This window comes from Etheostoma spectabile, chromosome 6 (assembly GCF_008692095.1).
Source record: "Etheostoma spectabile isolate EspeVRDwgs_2016 chromosome 6, UIUC_Espe_1.0, whole genome shotgun sequence".
Taxonomy (NCBI): domain Eukaryota; kingdom Metazoa; phylum Chordata; class Actinopteri; order Perciformes; family Percidae; genus Etheostoma; species Etheostoma spectabile.
In genome coordinates, this window is record NC_045738.1 from 21,408,886 (window position 1) to 21,423,290 (window position 14,405).

The window sequence follows — 14,405 nt, forward strand, 5'->3', positions numbered from 1 at the left end:
AAAGTTCTGATAAATAAAATGTATAACAATACAAACTTAAGATATGAATCTTTAAGTCCTTTTGAACAAAAATACAATAGCAAAAAAATCAGTGTTGCCAACAGCGACGCTGTAGAGCGCCCTCTAGTGGACAAACTATGCAATGCCCACACTCATAACTTGGTTGAAGGGTGTTTAGTCTTATTCTTTTATTTAAATACTTGTCAGAATCATTTGTATAATTGATTCTGAATCAATATTTAAAAAGGAATTAATTTATCATCCATTTATAAATGTCAATACCAATAGTTTGGAAAATGCTTAATATTGGCCCGCCGATAAATTGGTCAGGCTCTACTGAATATCGTTGAAGTTGTGGACAAAACAAGACGTTTTGAGGACGTCTTGGAATTTGGAAAACACTGACGTTCATAGCGTCAACGCTGCACTTCAGACAGAGGCTGTGTCATTAGTACTAGTAGCATGCTGCTGGTGGTTTTGCAGTGGGATTAACTGTACTAATAAAACCGTAGAAACAAAATGGCCACACCGCTGTGAAAGTGCCCAGAACATTTATCAGTCTGGTGGTTACCCCTCTCCACTGCAGTTTCTTTTGCGAGCGTATCTTATAACGAAGCTGTAGTAGAGTTATAATTGGTAAACGTAATACAACTTTTTTCCTACCACATATTGATTAATTTCAATATCGATAGATCCAACACCAAAGATTCTTTTGTACCTTAAACTGTTTCCAAAATTGTTTCAGTGGTTCATTAACCACCGCTGGAAAGAGACACAAGAATAATGGTAACAGTAATGGACAATTCCGCTTCCAACCTGCAGGGGGGTCGAAGAGGAAAAGGGCTTTGGTGCCTACAGTAAAGGTGCTGGTAGCTAAGCAAGTAGCTAATGCATGCAAAGAATGATTGTTTTGACCACGGTTTACAACTCTGGGCTAACCCACAAATTCATCAGTAACGTTAACTGTATGGATAGACGACTAATCTCATTGTAATTTAGCCAGCTAGCACACCCCTGTGTGTTTGCCTCAGTCTCCTGGCGCTGGAAGAATTCAGTCAGGATGAGAGCTGACAACAGCCCCGTGGACACATCACCAGCACCAAAAGGACTACTAGTAATTTAAAGATGTGGTAGCATTGGATGTGGACGGGAAGTGAACTCAGGGAGTTGGAAGGGGTGTGTTGCGATTCTGTCTTCTCACACTGCAACACAGGTTTGTGGATCTGAGCTATTTTGGTTTCATATTTCATATCGTTACAGCCCTAAATACAATATATCATAGAGAAAGTGACAGTTCTAATAGCTACATATTTGGGCTCCAGGTAATCTGGTATTTAATCTGCTGAACCGTTAACATACGGCTAAAAATCATCATGGCTACACTTTCCTTTCATTTGTTTTAAATTCAACAAGCTGTTGTATTTTAGTACAATACTGAAAGCTGCAGAAAGGCAGAACTGAGTACATTTTTATATCGGTTTATTTATTGTAAGTAATATTGTGATATCCAACAACATTAGGCCATATCTCATATTTTCCTCATATTGTGCAGCCCTAATAATTACCCTGAAATTATTTGATGCAGCAAAGTGTTGCAGTAATTTTATTTGTATTGTCTAATTTGTTAATATTTAAATAGTCATTCTTAATTATTGGTTATTGTAATTTAATCATTGTTTTCCAAAAAACTGTTCACAAACCTTCATTTGACAAGTTTATTACTGAACCCACTAGTACTTATCACATCCTGAGCCACCCACCACCACAAGTAAATTCTCAACCTGTGGGAAACACTGTAGACCAACTAATATATTAATTGAGAAAATGATATACAAATTAATCAACCAATGAAAATAATTGTAAATTGCAGCCCTACCTTCATACATTTGGTGCAGTGTTGGAGAAAATGTGCACATCATTAAATAGTGTTTATTATGAATATACATTTTAAAATTCTATTAATAAAGAAAAGATGCCGAATGTTTGTGTATGCTTGCCGGATCCCACCAACAGAATTCCAACATCAACTCCTTATCTGTTTTTATGACAATTTAAGTATGAGGAAATTATCGATGTGTTATAATGTATGAGCTAACGTTCCCCTTTAATTTTCTCGGTCTTTTACCTGTTTCACGAATAAAACAACTTCCAAAATGAGAACGGCGGCTGTCTTGGCTGCTGCACTGCGCTGTTTTGTCGTCTGTGGGCTGTCGGTGTCGTTTTTGCACTTACGTTATAAAATTAAATAACTAAATAAAAAATGTGTGAGTCTTATGCTCAATGCGTTAAAATTAGCAGCCCTGCACAACATATTTCTGTATCAAGTTACGTGCATCTGTGCGTGTAAAGCTGAGAATTATTTGCACGGCTCACATTTTACGTCCCTTACCATCCATATTGTATGTAGGCATTTCAACCCCTGCATCTGTAGGACCTCTGCTTCTGTTCTTCTCTCAGCCTGTGCATTATCTACCTGGTGACTAACCATATCCTAATCCTTTAATGATAGCTGCTGAGCCACCAGCGCTCTGGCTCACTGACCTCCACTTCAGCCAAACAGCCTTATGGGGACCGAAATAGAGAAGGATGAGAGTAAATAGGGCAGAGGAGGAAGGGTGTAGGACTGGGATAACGCTGGGGTATACTTGAAGCGAACAAATTCGTACAAGGCGTCGTCCGGCAACCTCTACAGATGCGTTTGTTCCTATTCTGGGTGGCTATACTCAAAGGCAGAATGAAAAGCCGGCTGCCAGAGAGAGGGACTTACAGGATGAATTAAATGGGCACAACTGCCATACCTTTGACACAGTCTCATAGAATAGCATAGAAAAGGGATGTAAATAGTTGTGTGAAGACAAAAATGCCCATTCTCACCTATGTAAAATTGCTGCATGGCTCCTGTTGGTTGATTTTCCCAGGGTTATCACTTTCATGTGAGTGATAAGTCTGGTTAAAACAAGTATTGTTAAAAAAAAAAACCACCATTTAAAAAGCATATAACTTGTCAATTGCAATCCTAATGTTACCCAAGACTTACTGCATGTACTTTGAGTTTAGCTATATCACAGGTGGATCAAAGTAGGCGAACAGTCCATATCCACTGGAATACTCGATTTAAAGATATGTAAGTAATATGTTACACACACACACCCCTGATGCTCATTTGGACATGAATAAGATTTACAGAATGTGCTGCAGAAACAATACAAGTTAAGACAAGTTCTATTCAAGTGGGGGGAGTCAACACAGAGGCCTGACCTGTGCATTTCTTTTGAGCTGAGGTTTTTAGTCTTGGCTTGCTTTCTTGGAATTTCTGTTCTTTAAGTGCAGCAAGAACACAGATGAGATATCAGGGCTGAGCAGTTTATTGACCTTTTTAAATTATATCAAAATATTTTCAATCCCGTTATGGGATGAGACAATTCGAGTTATCGATATAGTTTGATGTTGCGTTGCATAACCTATTTCTTCCATAAAGCAGTGCATCGCTCTCGCCCACACGTGTAACCCGCCCCCATCCGCCCACTGCATCTGATCGGTTCCCTTGCATACAGCAGTAAGGATTGCCCGATGCCCTGGAGCCAGTAAAAAGTTATCGTTGGACCAGTCAAGCGGCCAGTTGCCCAATTGGAAAAAAATGATTGAAAAAGCGAGAGCAAGTTGTGTTTGCGCTACGCTGAGACACCCCTCTGCTCTATCGCGAGACAGACAGATGCTTGTTTACGTCATAGATGAAATGGGGCTAAAACCTTTTACGAGTTGAAACACAAAATAACATTTAATCTTGGTGAAAAACACAACTGTGTTGAGAATAATGACTCATGTTAAGAGTATTGTAGCTCTTTGGGGAATAGCTCAGTGCGTAGGCTACTGTGCCTGAGAGAGTTGGTAAGATACAGCGCATGCAATCAGAGCAGACAGCTGTCGGAGCAGAGAAGGAATTAACAGGAAAGCTGTCAAGTTGTAAATGTAGAGTGTAGGTTTCCCTGTTAAGTAGTAGAGGAAAAACTGTAAGTGTACTGTTCTTGTTGAAACAACTGAAGGAGCATTCTCAGAGACGGGCCTGTTTTTTATTTAATAAGGGCTATTTATTTTAGATAACTTAATTTTCAGTCTTTGCATTTTATATGATCACAATCTGTTTTAAAGGGCTTGTGACATCTCATATGTGGTGTTGCCTTCCAACTGAACATTTAGTCATCAATATATTTATTCAGTATTTAGAAGAACAAAACATTTTTTATTTATTTAATATTTTGGTCCAATTGCCCAGCTCTAGAAGGTATAATTGAATGAGATTGTATAGTTTAATTTACTTTGAACATTCCTGCCATGGTTTTAGTTTGATTTTAGCTATGCCCTTGCCAGTGGCCCAGTTCTACATTCAGATCCCAGAGGGCCTCCCTAATGCCTCATATTACTCTAAGAGCATTCTGCAAATGGCAGGCACTTACATCAGCCTGGTTTGTTCCATTATACTGGGGATAATGTACAAATGCAATGTGTAATAAACAGGATTTTACCGAATTAGCAAAAACCCATGTTTCTGAATCCACTTGGAATAGCCTACTGTTCTGTGTTTGAGCTATTAATATCATGTAGTGGAGTCTTGTGGTGTTGCCCTACATTGCATTCTTTTTCAGACTGAATTTTTTAACTTGTGACCTAAATTATTTTTTTCCTTTTACTCAGGGACCCAGGCTCATTTTCAACTATTCCTATGTAGAGAGCATTAGTTGGGCCAGTAACTCATAGATTAGAAATCAGGAGGCTTTGTAAATTTACGGGTAGGTCTGAGCTGGGTTTCTTAACATATGACTAATGCCATGGGGAATTCTGCTCTACAAGGCACACTTTTTGTGTTGGGTGGAAACATTGAAATTTCCCCATAGAAGAGATCAAATCTGCACTTAGAAGGAAGTACTAATTCATGTTTCTGTAAAAGGCAGTGTTAAACCCTTTTTGGCTACGAGGGTGCCTGAGTCCAGGATATAGACTCCAAAGTAGGGCTGGGTTTAAAAGAAGTCCAAAACTGTCTGAGCTTACCCTGTAGTATACTGTGATTCCTCTACTGTGCAACAGTAAGTTGCGTGTTTATGACAAAATAGTTAGCCTATTTTTACAAAAACATCTGCTACTGAGCCATAACGTAAGGTATAAGGTAATGCAGCCTTTTATACATTGTTTTCTTTAGAAATAAACGCTTCAGATGTAAAGCTATTTCCTGTCAAAGTGGTGCCAAAATGAATGAGAGTCAATGGGATGCTGACTGCAGGTGATGGCTTGGTAGCATCAAAATGGCGCCATAGGGAGCTTTGCTTAGAGAGGAGAGGCTTGCCCCCTTGTTAAAAACGCTCCAAAGTTAAAATACATTATGGTGACGGGAAAAGTGGCATAGCCGTTTTCAAAGGGGTCTCTCGGTTACCTCAAGATATCTAAATGAAATGTCACTTAGTCAGTACTCAATGACTGTAGTCTGTAGAGCTGCACTTTATTGTGTGTTCATATTAAATAAAAAGTAGATTAATGTAACTGCTTTGTGGTCAGTTCTTAGTGTAAACATTGATACTTTTAAGAACCAGGGCTTGACAGTAACTGTTGCCCTTGGCAACCAGCTTGAGTCAATTGGCAACCATTTCGTGGCCTCTAGTTGCCCCCTTTGGCAACCACCTGTTCTATCCCGCGGATAATGGTGCCTCATTATCGTGTCACCTAAATGTCTAAACTGCTCTCTGATGCTCTAAAAAGATGTTAAAGACAGCAGAAACATTGCTGCATGTCACGCTAGTGAACACTAACAACGCGTTTTGCTTTGACATGTTAGCCTAACATTACAGCGTTACAGCTACAGTAGTAACTGGCTTAAAATGCTGACAGCTAAACGGTGTAGTGTGACTGTATTTCACTATAGAGGCCGCTAAAGCCATGACATAAAAGACACATACTAGCGCTGGTCACTGCTGTTGTTGGGAAAAATAACACACTGGACTAAAATGTTGTTCACTTAAAACTGGTAAACCTCATTGTGCATTCAGTTATTGTAACTGTTATTTTTTCTCATCTGTTTTTGTCACTTAACAATTTACTAGTGACTTATTGAAACTGAAGGAATTATTGTTCCTTCTTGTGCACTTAAGTGCACAAGATTAGGGTCTTAACATACTTTAACAGACTCACCAAAATTGGTGGTCGCATCAAACCTGGTGAAAATGTATGTATTTTAAGGGTTTCGGGAATAGGTGCACAAAATGGCTCGCTTGCACCCGCTGCAAAGTTTCTAAAAATCGAACCCCTGCAGTATGTTTAATTAGGCTAACAAAACGTGCTACACATAAGTACCATGTCAAGACACACAAAAAAGCTCATTGGAGCTATACGCTAAACCCAACAGGAAGTCTGCCATTTTGAATTCAAAGTTTGAAATTAGTTTGATTTTGGCTGTTTCCACTGTTGTACTTTAACAAACTCCTCCTAGAGATTACATCCGATCAACTTTAAATCTGGTCTGTGCTATTTTAAGACCTTAGAGATGAAAAGTTATTAAAATAAACTTTTAAACTGTTATCGTTCATTTAACGTTATCGAGGTATAATGTGCAATTAATTGTGACTTTGATTTTAGGTCATATTGTGCAGCCCTAATTTGCTAACTTATGACAAAAAGGGCTGCTGTTCCCAGTTAGCTAGCATTCAGGTTATAAACAGGGAGAGGCTGTCAGGTAGCGCATGTTGTATTGGAACAATCCAAGCTAGGCTCTGAGAGTGACCTACTTCCTTAGCAAAAGCTCATCAGGAGTTCAGCATCCCTTCTCTCTTTCTTCACCCCCACCAGCTTTCATCCAAACACCACTCTCCTTTTTTATTTTAGAAAAAGCTGTATTGGATTTTAACGATTCCAATATCCACCATCTTCACTCCCAACTCTTCTGTTTAGCCCCTATGCTTTCCTGTTATCCACAATCCCCACAGATCCACCCACTGAAGGTGGTCTCTGAAGCATCTGTGTTGTAGCTGAGGCAAAGTCTGAGGCTCAAGACCTGAGGCTATTGGAAGTAGCCAGCTCTACTCTACTTTAGGTCTCAGACATTGCGGTTTAAAACATGGGCTATGATTATTTGAATGGTTTGAAATAAGTCACTGCACTTGTTGGGTCAGTGGATAAGCAACCGGTTTAAGTGTCAAATGAGCCTGGTAGTAATATTTGTACAAATTGCCTTCATCACTGAATTGTGTACACATTTTATACCCATACTACCCAATAGGTATGCCAGCCCCAACCATAAAGCAAGCCATATGCATCATAGCTGGAACATTGGATTGAATACCCTTTGAAAGTCTGTAACATTCTTTGTCTGTTTTGATTTCTCCCACAGGGTCTCTTGGACAATTATCTCATTGCCAAAGCCACGGCAGCGGAGAGCAAAGTCTTCTATTTGAAAATGAAAGGAGATTACTACCGCTACTTGGCTGAGGTGGCTACAGGAGAAGAGAGGACATGTAAGCGCTATGCTAAGTCTCTTTTATACCATCTGTGCGTGGGGGTGGTAGTGTTTTTTTTTTTCTTCCATTATTTATGTGTGTGTATATTTTACTGTTAAAAAAGATGGATGGTAGAAACTGTTATTGACAAGTCCTAGCCAAGTAAGATGCATTCGATAAGAATCTATTTAACACTTCAGTACTGGGTTACGCTTTGACATTGTCTCCTCTGTGCTGATTAGTGTCCTGGTATGCTCCTTTTGTCAGTAAAAAAGGAGAAATAAATGTGCTTGAACACCTCCTGTTACTGTTGACTTATTAGTCAAGAACTAGTAGGTAAACCGTTATGCAATTGATCCCTGTATCAAGTTAAAAAGTGATCTTCAACCAGAGATGTTTTTCTTTGTAAACTGAACCTTATCTTAAAAAAAGGAATGTTGACTTTAATGGGCCAAAGTCAATCTTAGGTCTCTGGTCTACAGTCATCAGCTTCAGCTCTAGGGGTTGGTTTAGTAATTACCCACCTGTCAAATCTGAATGACCTATAAAAAAAACACCATGTATATAAAATTTTATTTCAAAATTGTCGGGGAAAAAAACCAGTTATCTCTGCTCAGAGGCGCTAGGGTCAGGTCCACTGAAGGCACTGAGCCGAAGAACTCCCAATAATCCTGCAACTGAGTGTATTGTATAGTATTGTCGTTTTCTACACTGTTCATTTTTCTTTTTTTTAAGTGAATTTTGTCTTTCACTGTCACTTGTCTGTTATAATGTTCCACAGCTCTCATGCGCCTTTTCCCCCCTCTCAGCCATCATTACAGACTCAAAGGAAGCCTACCAAAAGGCCTTTGATATCAGCAAAGATGAAATGCAGTCCACACACCCAATCCGTCTTGGTCTTGCCCTCAATTTCTCCGTTTTCTTCTATGAGATCCTTAACTCTCCTGATGAGGCCTGCCAGCTGGCTAAAGCCGTAAGTTCATATCACCACATAGCTCTCTTTTCATACTGATAAGGATGTTAAATTGCTCAATGTAATGCAAATGTACGTATGTCATGTTAATATTTTGTGAGGACTATAAGACTGATTCACAGCTGTTACATACACATTGAAACAGCAATGAAACACAAACTTACCTGAAACCTAGACATTCCATAGACGCATAACAGCTTGTTTAAGAGCACAATTTCCCCAGCAGTTAAAAATGTGTTTTGAATCTTTTAGGCATTTGATGAAGCCATTGCAGAGCTTGATGCTCTGAGTGAAGATTCGTACAAAGACAGTACACTAATCATGCAGCTACTGAGAGACAACTTGACAGTAAGTTTCCACTTTTTACTTTCATTAACAGATTTTATGAAAGATTAGACGGTGATTATGCTCTAGACAGCTAAATGATAGATTCTTGCTAATGTCATTCATTCATTAGCCCTGTGTGGGACTCCCTATCCATCACACCCCACGTAATTAATTCCGTTGCAGCAGGCTTTGACTTTTATTAGAATGCAACCACAAAATCATCCTCACTCCTCGACGGGGTAAACGCAAGGGGGTAAACACTCCAGGGTTCAAGTCACCCCGACTAAACAAGGCAGGTGTGAAAACGCCTTAGATGTGTTACTAAACATGGGGTTGTGTTTATCTGGTCACTGAAGTGTAGACTATGCAGTACCTCCAACTGTCCTTTCAAATGACAATCAAGGTATTGAGTGTAAGTTGAGGTGTTAATGGATGTTGCCCTGTTTTCCTTTACCCCCTCCTCTTTGACCCTGTTTTTCTCCTTCTCACTGCTTCTTTCTCCCGTCTATCCTCAGCTGTGGACCTCTGATAACCAGGCTGAGGGAGAGGATACGGAGGAGACCAGAGAATGAGCCAGACCCCCATAGTCATCGCTGTCTACCTGCCACCATTCCGGTTCATCTTCCATCATGATCATCAACACTGAGACCACCTCATTATTAACCTCATTATTATTATTATTATTATTATTATTATTATTATCATCATCATTGTCATCCAATTCCCTCCATTTTTTTTCTATTTAGTTCTCTCAACACTCATCTCATTCCTGTCGGTTTACTATTCCTTCTAACTGGGGAAAGGGGATGGGGAGGGAGGGTAAGTTTTAAATTGCGTGGCGGGGAGGGTACATGTGGAAGGGTAAAATGTGCTTGGGATTGGTTGTTAGTCTGCTGACCTTTTTTTTGCATTTGGGAGCATTAGGGCTGTTGCATTATTGAGGTGGTGGGTGAGAGGGCAAGTTCTCAACTCATGAAACATGCAGCAGGTTGAGTTTTAGAGTCAGAAAACAGTTATACTGTGTGTGTGTGTGTGTATCCTATTCATGTTAAGGGTCCTGTTCTTGAGTAACAAGATCTTTTGATGATACATCTGTGGTTTCACAAAATGAGTTTTCTCCTCACACCTTAGGAGACAGCAGTTGTTAGTCTGCACTTGGCAGGAGGAATGACAGCAGAGGTCAAGACCGTGGAGGGGTAATGGAGACAGAAGGCAATGTTTTGTTGAAACACAAAGGTTACATTCCATTTACTGTCAGTTGTTCAACTTTCTACTCTTATCTTTTTGTTTTTCTGGTGACCTGCTTTTGTATTTCTATGTATCAATTACGAGGTATAGAAAACTTTGAAGAACAAAAGAGCACACAAGCTTGTTTTTATGAGCACAGCAGTAACAAAAAAAAATCCCACGTGCTTATATAGTTACTGCTTTTTCAAATTAAGATTTGTATTTTATTTGTCTTCGATTCTCCATTTTTCTTTCAATACTTGCCTAAACTGCATGTTGGTAAGAAGTAGTTTGTTGAGATATAAGGATGGTTGTTGTCGGGCGGGCTAGCTTTGTTCATGTCTTTGGAATTTTCATACAGAACACCCAAGCATAACTGTTATTTGGGGGGAAATGTGTAATTTCATGTAAGTGGAATAAAAAATAATAATTTAAAAGTTTCAACTGCCCTAATTTTGTTTCTTTTTGACATGTGTATTCTCCAAAGTAATCTATTTGGTTACTGTTTGTCACATGAAATCGTTGAAGGTACAATTCCAATGAAATGTAATCCCATCACCTCCTTAAACTTGTGCGAGATGGATCATTACCCAGAATGCGGCTGCTGCCAGACTGGCACTTAGTCACCTGGTTAAATTGCTGGACCTCTGGAGACATGGAAAGTTTGCTACTGTAAAACTCAAATCAAGCCACTAAATTATTGTTTCATTGCAATAAACGGCTGACGAAAGGGAAACTTAAAAAAAGCAGTGGGTGACTATGTAGGAGGAGGATGAAAGGCAACCACAGAGGAATGTTGAGCTGCAATGCCATCTAGCTCTACCCAGGGTGAGTGAAGAGAAATAAATAGCACATCCTCTGCACAGAACTGGTACGGCAGAGTGTAATCAAGGTAACATTCAACTGTTCCCTGTGGGTGATGCAAAAAAAGGGAAAGGTTGTCATGGTGGTCATATAATTGACAAATGTATGATTATCGTGTGTTCCAAATGCCGTGTTGTAATCTTCGAACGTACCTAGCACACACAAAGCGCTGTTTGTGCATTTTTTTCAAAGGGCCTCTTGTGTGCTGAACTATGCCGAAATGCGAATGAGCCTAGCGGAATCATGCACAGCAAAAGCGAAAAACGACATTTTGATTTGCCTAATATATTGGGCTAGTTACTGTTGGATTCATAACATGGCCTTTTATGAAGATGTATTCAGTGATCACGATCAGTTTTATTAGATTGAAATACAATTTCTTTGACATCACATATGTGCCAGCAACGCCATTTAAAGTGTCTTAAAGGGAGGATGTAATAGGTAATATTGGACCAAGCTGACTTTTTAAATGCCGAAAATGGCATCGACTTTTATTTCATTAAAGGGGAGCGTCACGTGCACATGTATTCATGGTGCGTTCGAGTTGCGACTGCAAAGTCAGCATTTCAAACTTTCTACTGAAACGCCCACTGTCAAAAATGCGAAAACAGACCGAAATATTTGCCTGACACACCAAATTGATTGAATGCTCACAGACCAACTTTTACTCGATAGAGCTGATGCCACCTCAGAGAAATGGCAATATTTAACTCAAGGTAAATAACTATGTAACTGTCTCCATTCCAATCTCTAGAGAAAAGAAATCCTTAAATGTATTTACTCTCCAGTTAGGTGACATTTTCTTAATAATATTGTGATAAAAGAGGAAGAGAAGCTGTGACAAACTCCAAAAAGAGCTGGGGTAGTACATTTCAAGGTAATAAAGAGGAAATGTTCTGTAATATTCGAACGAATCAAATGTGAAATATCGCGAGGTGCGTGACGTCATCTTTGGTGGTGAACGCGCCGTGGTTTCGACTAGAATCGGGAAACAACCTCCACCGACCTTCCTTTCATTCCTGTAATCTGTCTGCGTAGGGTGTGCTCCGGACCTAGTCTCGGCACACATTTTATTATTATGAAACAAACCAAAAGCTAGAGAAGACACGCAGACATATTTTTATAAGAAAAATAATAATCGGTGAAGCAGGATTTAATTTGTCAACCCAAGCAACGCGAAGAAGACGCCGCCTTCGAAAAATAACGAAAGACGAGAAGAACGTTAGCAAGCCAAGCCGTTAGCGTCATTGTTGAAAGCGTGGGTGAATTAGCGTTAGCCATTTATATTGTTAACCAGTTATTTATCCCTTTAAGGGCATTGTCATTCTAGTTACCATTGTAAATGACAGTATTTGCTTCGTTTACTACCGGCAATTTAGCTTATTAAGTGACTGTGAAAGTACAGATTCAAAATTGTGAAGTCGGCGAGCCACATCGGTTTAGGCCACGCTCCGACATTTTGCTAATCAAGCTAACTAGCTAGCCCACGTTGCTATCTGTTAAGATACTAGCTAGTATATGTGTCAGCGCTCTTAATTTTTGTGAAGTTATCGAAGAGACTTAGAAAAGGAACCTCTTTATATAGGAGGCCTATATTAGCTGACTGTTGTCAACATAATATCGAGCAAATATAACCCGACAGTTGCCGGAGAACTCGCGTCGTCAGACATGAATCCCAGCGCGCCTAGCTATCCAATGGCTTCCCTCTATGTGGGAGACCTGCATCCAGACGTTACCGAGGCCATGCTCTACGAGAAATTCAGCCCGGCTGGGCCCATCCTATCTATCAGAGTGTGCAGAGACATGATCACCCGCCGATCCCTCGGCTATGCCTATGTCAACTTCCAGCAGCCCGCTGATGGTAAGTTTACCTTAACGTAATGTACTTTAGCAAGGACAGCTAACAAGACTGACTCCATTTTGATCATGTATGGCATACCATGGTACATCATCCCTATTACAGCCAGGGTTAGCACTATTGTTGATCTACTCAGCACGTTTATGTGACGCAATTTTAGGAGAGTCTTAGGATAGGTTGGAGTAGGCAAAATACAGACCAGACATGAACTAAGTGTTGTAAGTATTAACATTTTGGGCCTGTTTTTTTTAGCTGAGCGAGCCCTGGACACCATGAACTTTGATGTGATCAAAGGCAGACCCCTCCGCATCATGTGGTCTCAACGTGACCCATCGCTGAGGAAGAGTGGAGTGGGCAACATCTTCATCAAGAACCTGGACAAGTCCATTGATAACAAGGCTCTCTATGACACCTTCTCTGCGTTTGGAAACATCCTTTCCTGCAAGGTAGGCGGGGCAGCATTCATTTTGTTGGCCTATGTTTTTGTGTTTGAGTGCTTTTACATACACAACACTTGTTTGCATGACTAAATATTGCACCAGGTTGAAGCTGATTCTGTGTGTTTTTAAATGCATGGTGTTTGGGATTGTTTTCTCTCTTTCCAAGGTGGTTTGTGATGAAAATGGCTCAAAGGGTTACGGCTTTGTGCACTTTGAGACCCACGAGGCTGCTGAGCGGGCCATTGAGAAAATGAATGGCATGTTACTCAATGACAGAAAAGTGTAAGTGGGACTACAATTACGCTGGTATGAATAAATATGTTTGGGGGGTTGGCTAAATGTGAATCTGACATCTAATCGAAGTGTGTGTTAACTGCATCTTGTCCACAAACTCATCTCCAATAATCTTTGTTCATCCGTAAAAATTACACTCGAGCAAGCTCATGTCATCCATAGCATTTAACTCTAAATCCATCCTAAAACATTTTTGCTGTCCTGAGGTAAATGGTGCTATAAGTGGTTCCCATTTTGACTGGTTTTGAATCTACACTGCAGGTGTAAAAAAGCCATCTGTGTCCCACACTGCAACTAGTCGTGGATGACAGTCAAGTTCTTTATCTGAATATTTTGGTTAGGTGCAAATACAAAGAGTAATACAGTAGAGGATGATTTCCCTGAATAGTTTTGGGCAAAACCTCAGGGTTGAGTATTGATGTCCTAAATGGCATTGTGGTAAATAAAGAGTTTGGGGATGGCTTCTCTTGGTATGTGTGATTTGGTCCAACATTTTTCACCGTTTGACCAACAGATTCGTCGGGCGATTTAAGTCACGTAAAGAGAGGGAGGCTGAGCTTGGGGCACGTGCCAGAGAGTTTACCAATGTTTACATCAAGAATTTTGGGGACGACATGACTGACGAGAAGCTGAAGGATATGTTTGGTAAATATGGTAAGACAATTCTATATAGAAGCCAGTTTAAAATTCTCCCCCTAACCTTCTGACCATTGCACGGTCATGCAGCTACATATGTGGCTGACTTACTGCAACCAAATTTGTGACCACGCCCCCTAGTTCTAATTTGTTACATTTATTAAATGTTCCCTGCACCCTGCTTAAGGCCTGTGATGGTCAAGCTTTCAAGTCGGTAGCACCAAAACTTTGGAATGCTCACCGCCCCTAGAGTCTAAAATCAGCTAAATACATACCCTTTTTAAACTGGCTTTTGGTTGACCTGTCTG

The 14,405-nt window shown here is 40.0% G+C and overlaps 2 protein-coding genes across 3 annotated transcripts in view; both read left to right on the forward strand.

Moving 5' to 3' along the window:
• LOC116690652 (14-3-3 protein zeta) overlaps positions 1-10,442 on the forward strand; it is a 16,799-nt gene extending 6,357 nt beyond the window's left edge. Inside the window, exons 3-6 of the mRNA XM_032517740.1 lie at positions 7,373-7,496; positions 8,288-8,451; positions 8,704-8,799; positions 9,294-10,442. Coding sequence (XP_032373631.1) covers positions 7,373-7,496; positions 8,288-8,451; positions 8,704-8,799; positions 9,294-9,350 — 441 coding nt within the window. The 3' untranslated portion in view covers positions 9,351-10,442. The remainder of the gene's footprint in view (positions 1-7,372; positions 7,497-8,287; positions 8,452-8,703; positions 8,800-9,293) is intronic.
• Positions 10,443-11,864: 1,422 nt separating this feature from the next.
• The window catches only part of LOC116690651 (polyadenylate-binding protein 1A), a 6,897-nt gene continuing 4,356 nt past the window's right edge, over positions 11,865-14,405 (forward strand). Inside the window, exons 1-4 of one of the 2 annotated variants that reach the window (XM_032517738.1) lie at positions 11,865-12,730; positions 12,980-13,173; positions 13,334-13,449; positions 13,976-14,115. In XM_032517738.1, coding sequence (XP_032373629.1) covers positions 12,538-12,730; positions 12,980-13,173; positions 13,334-13,449; positions 13,976-14,115 — 643 coding nt within the window. In that variant the 5' untranslated portion in view covers positions 11,865-12,537. The remainder of the gene's footprint in view (positions 12,731-12,979; positions 13,174-13,333; positions 13,450-13,975; positions 14,116-14,405) is intronic. The other variant, XM_032517739.1, reaches the window with a different exon arrangement.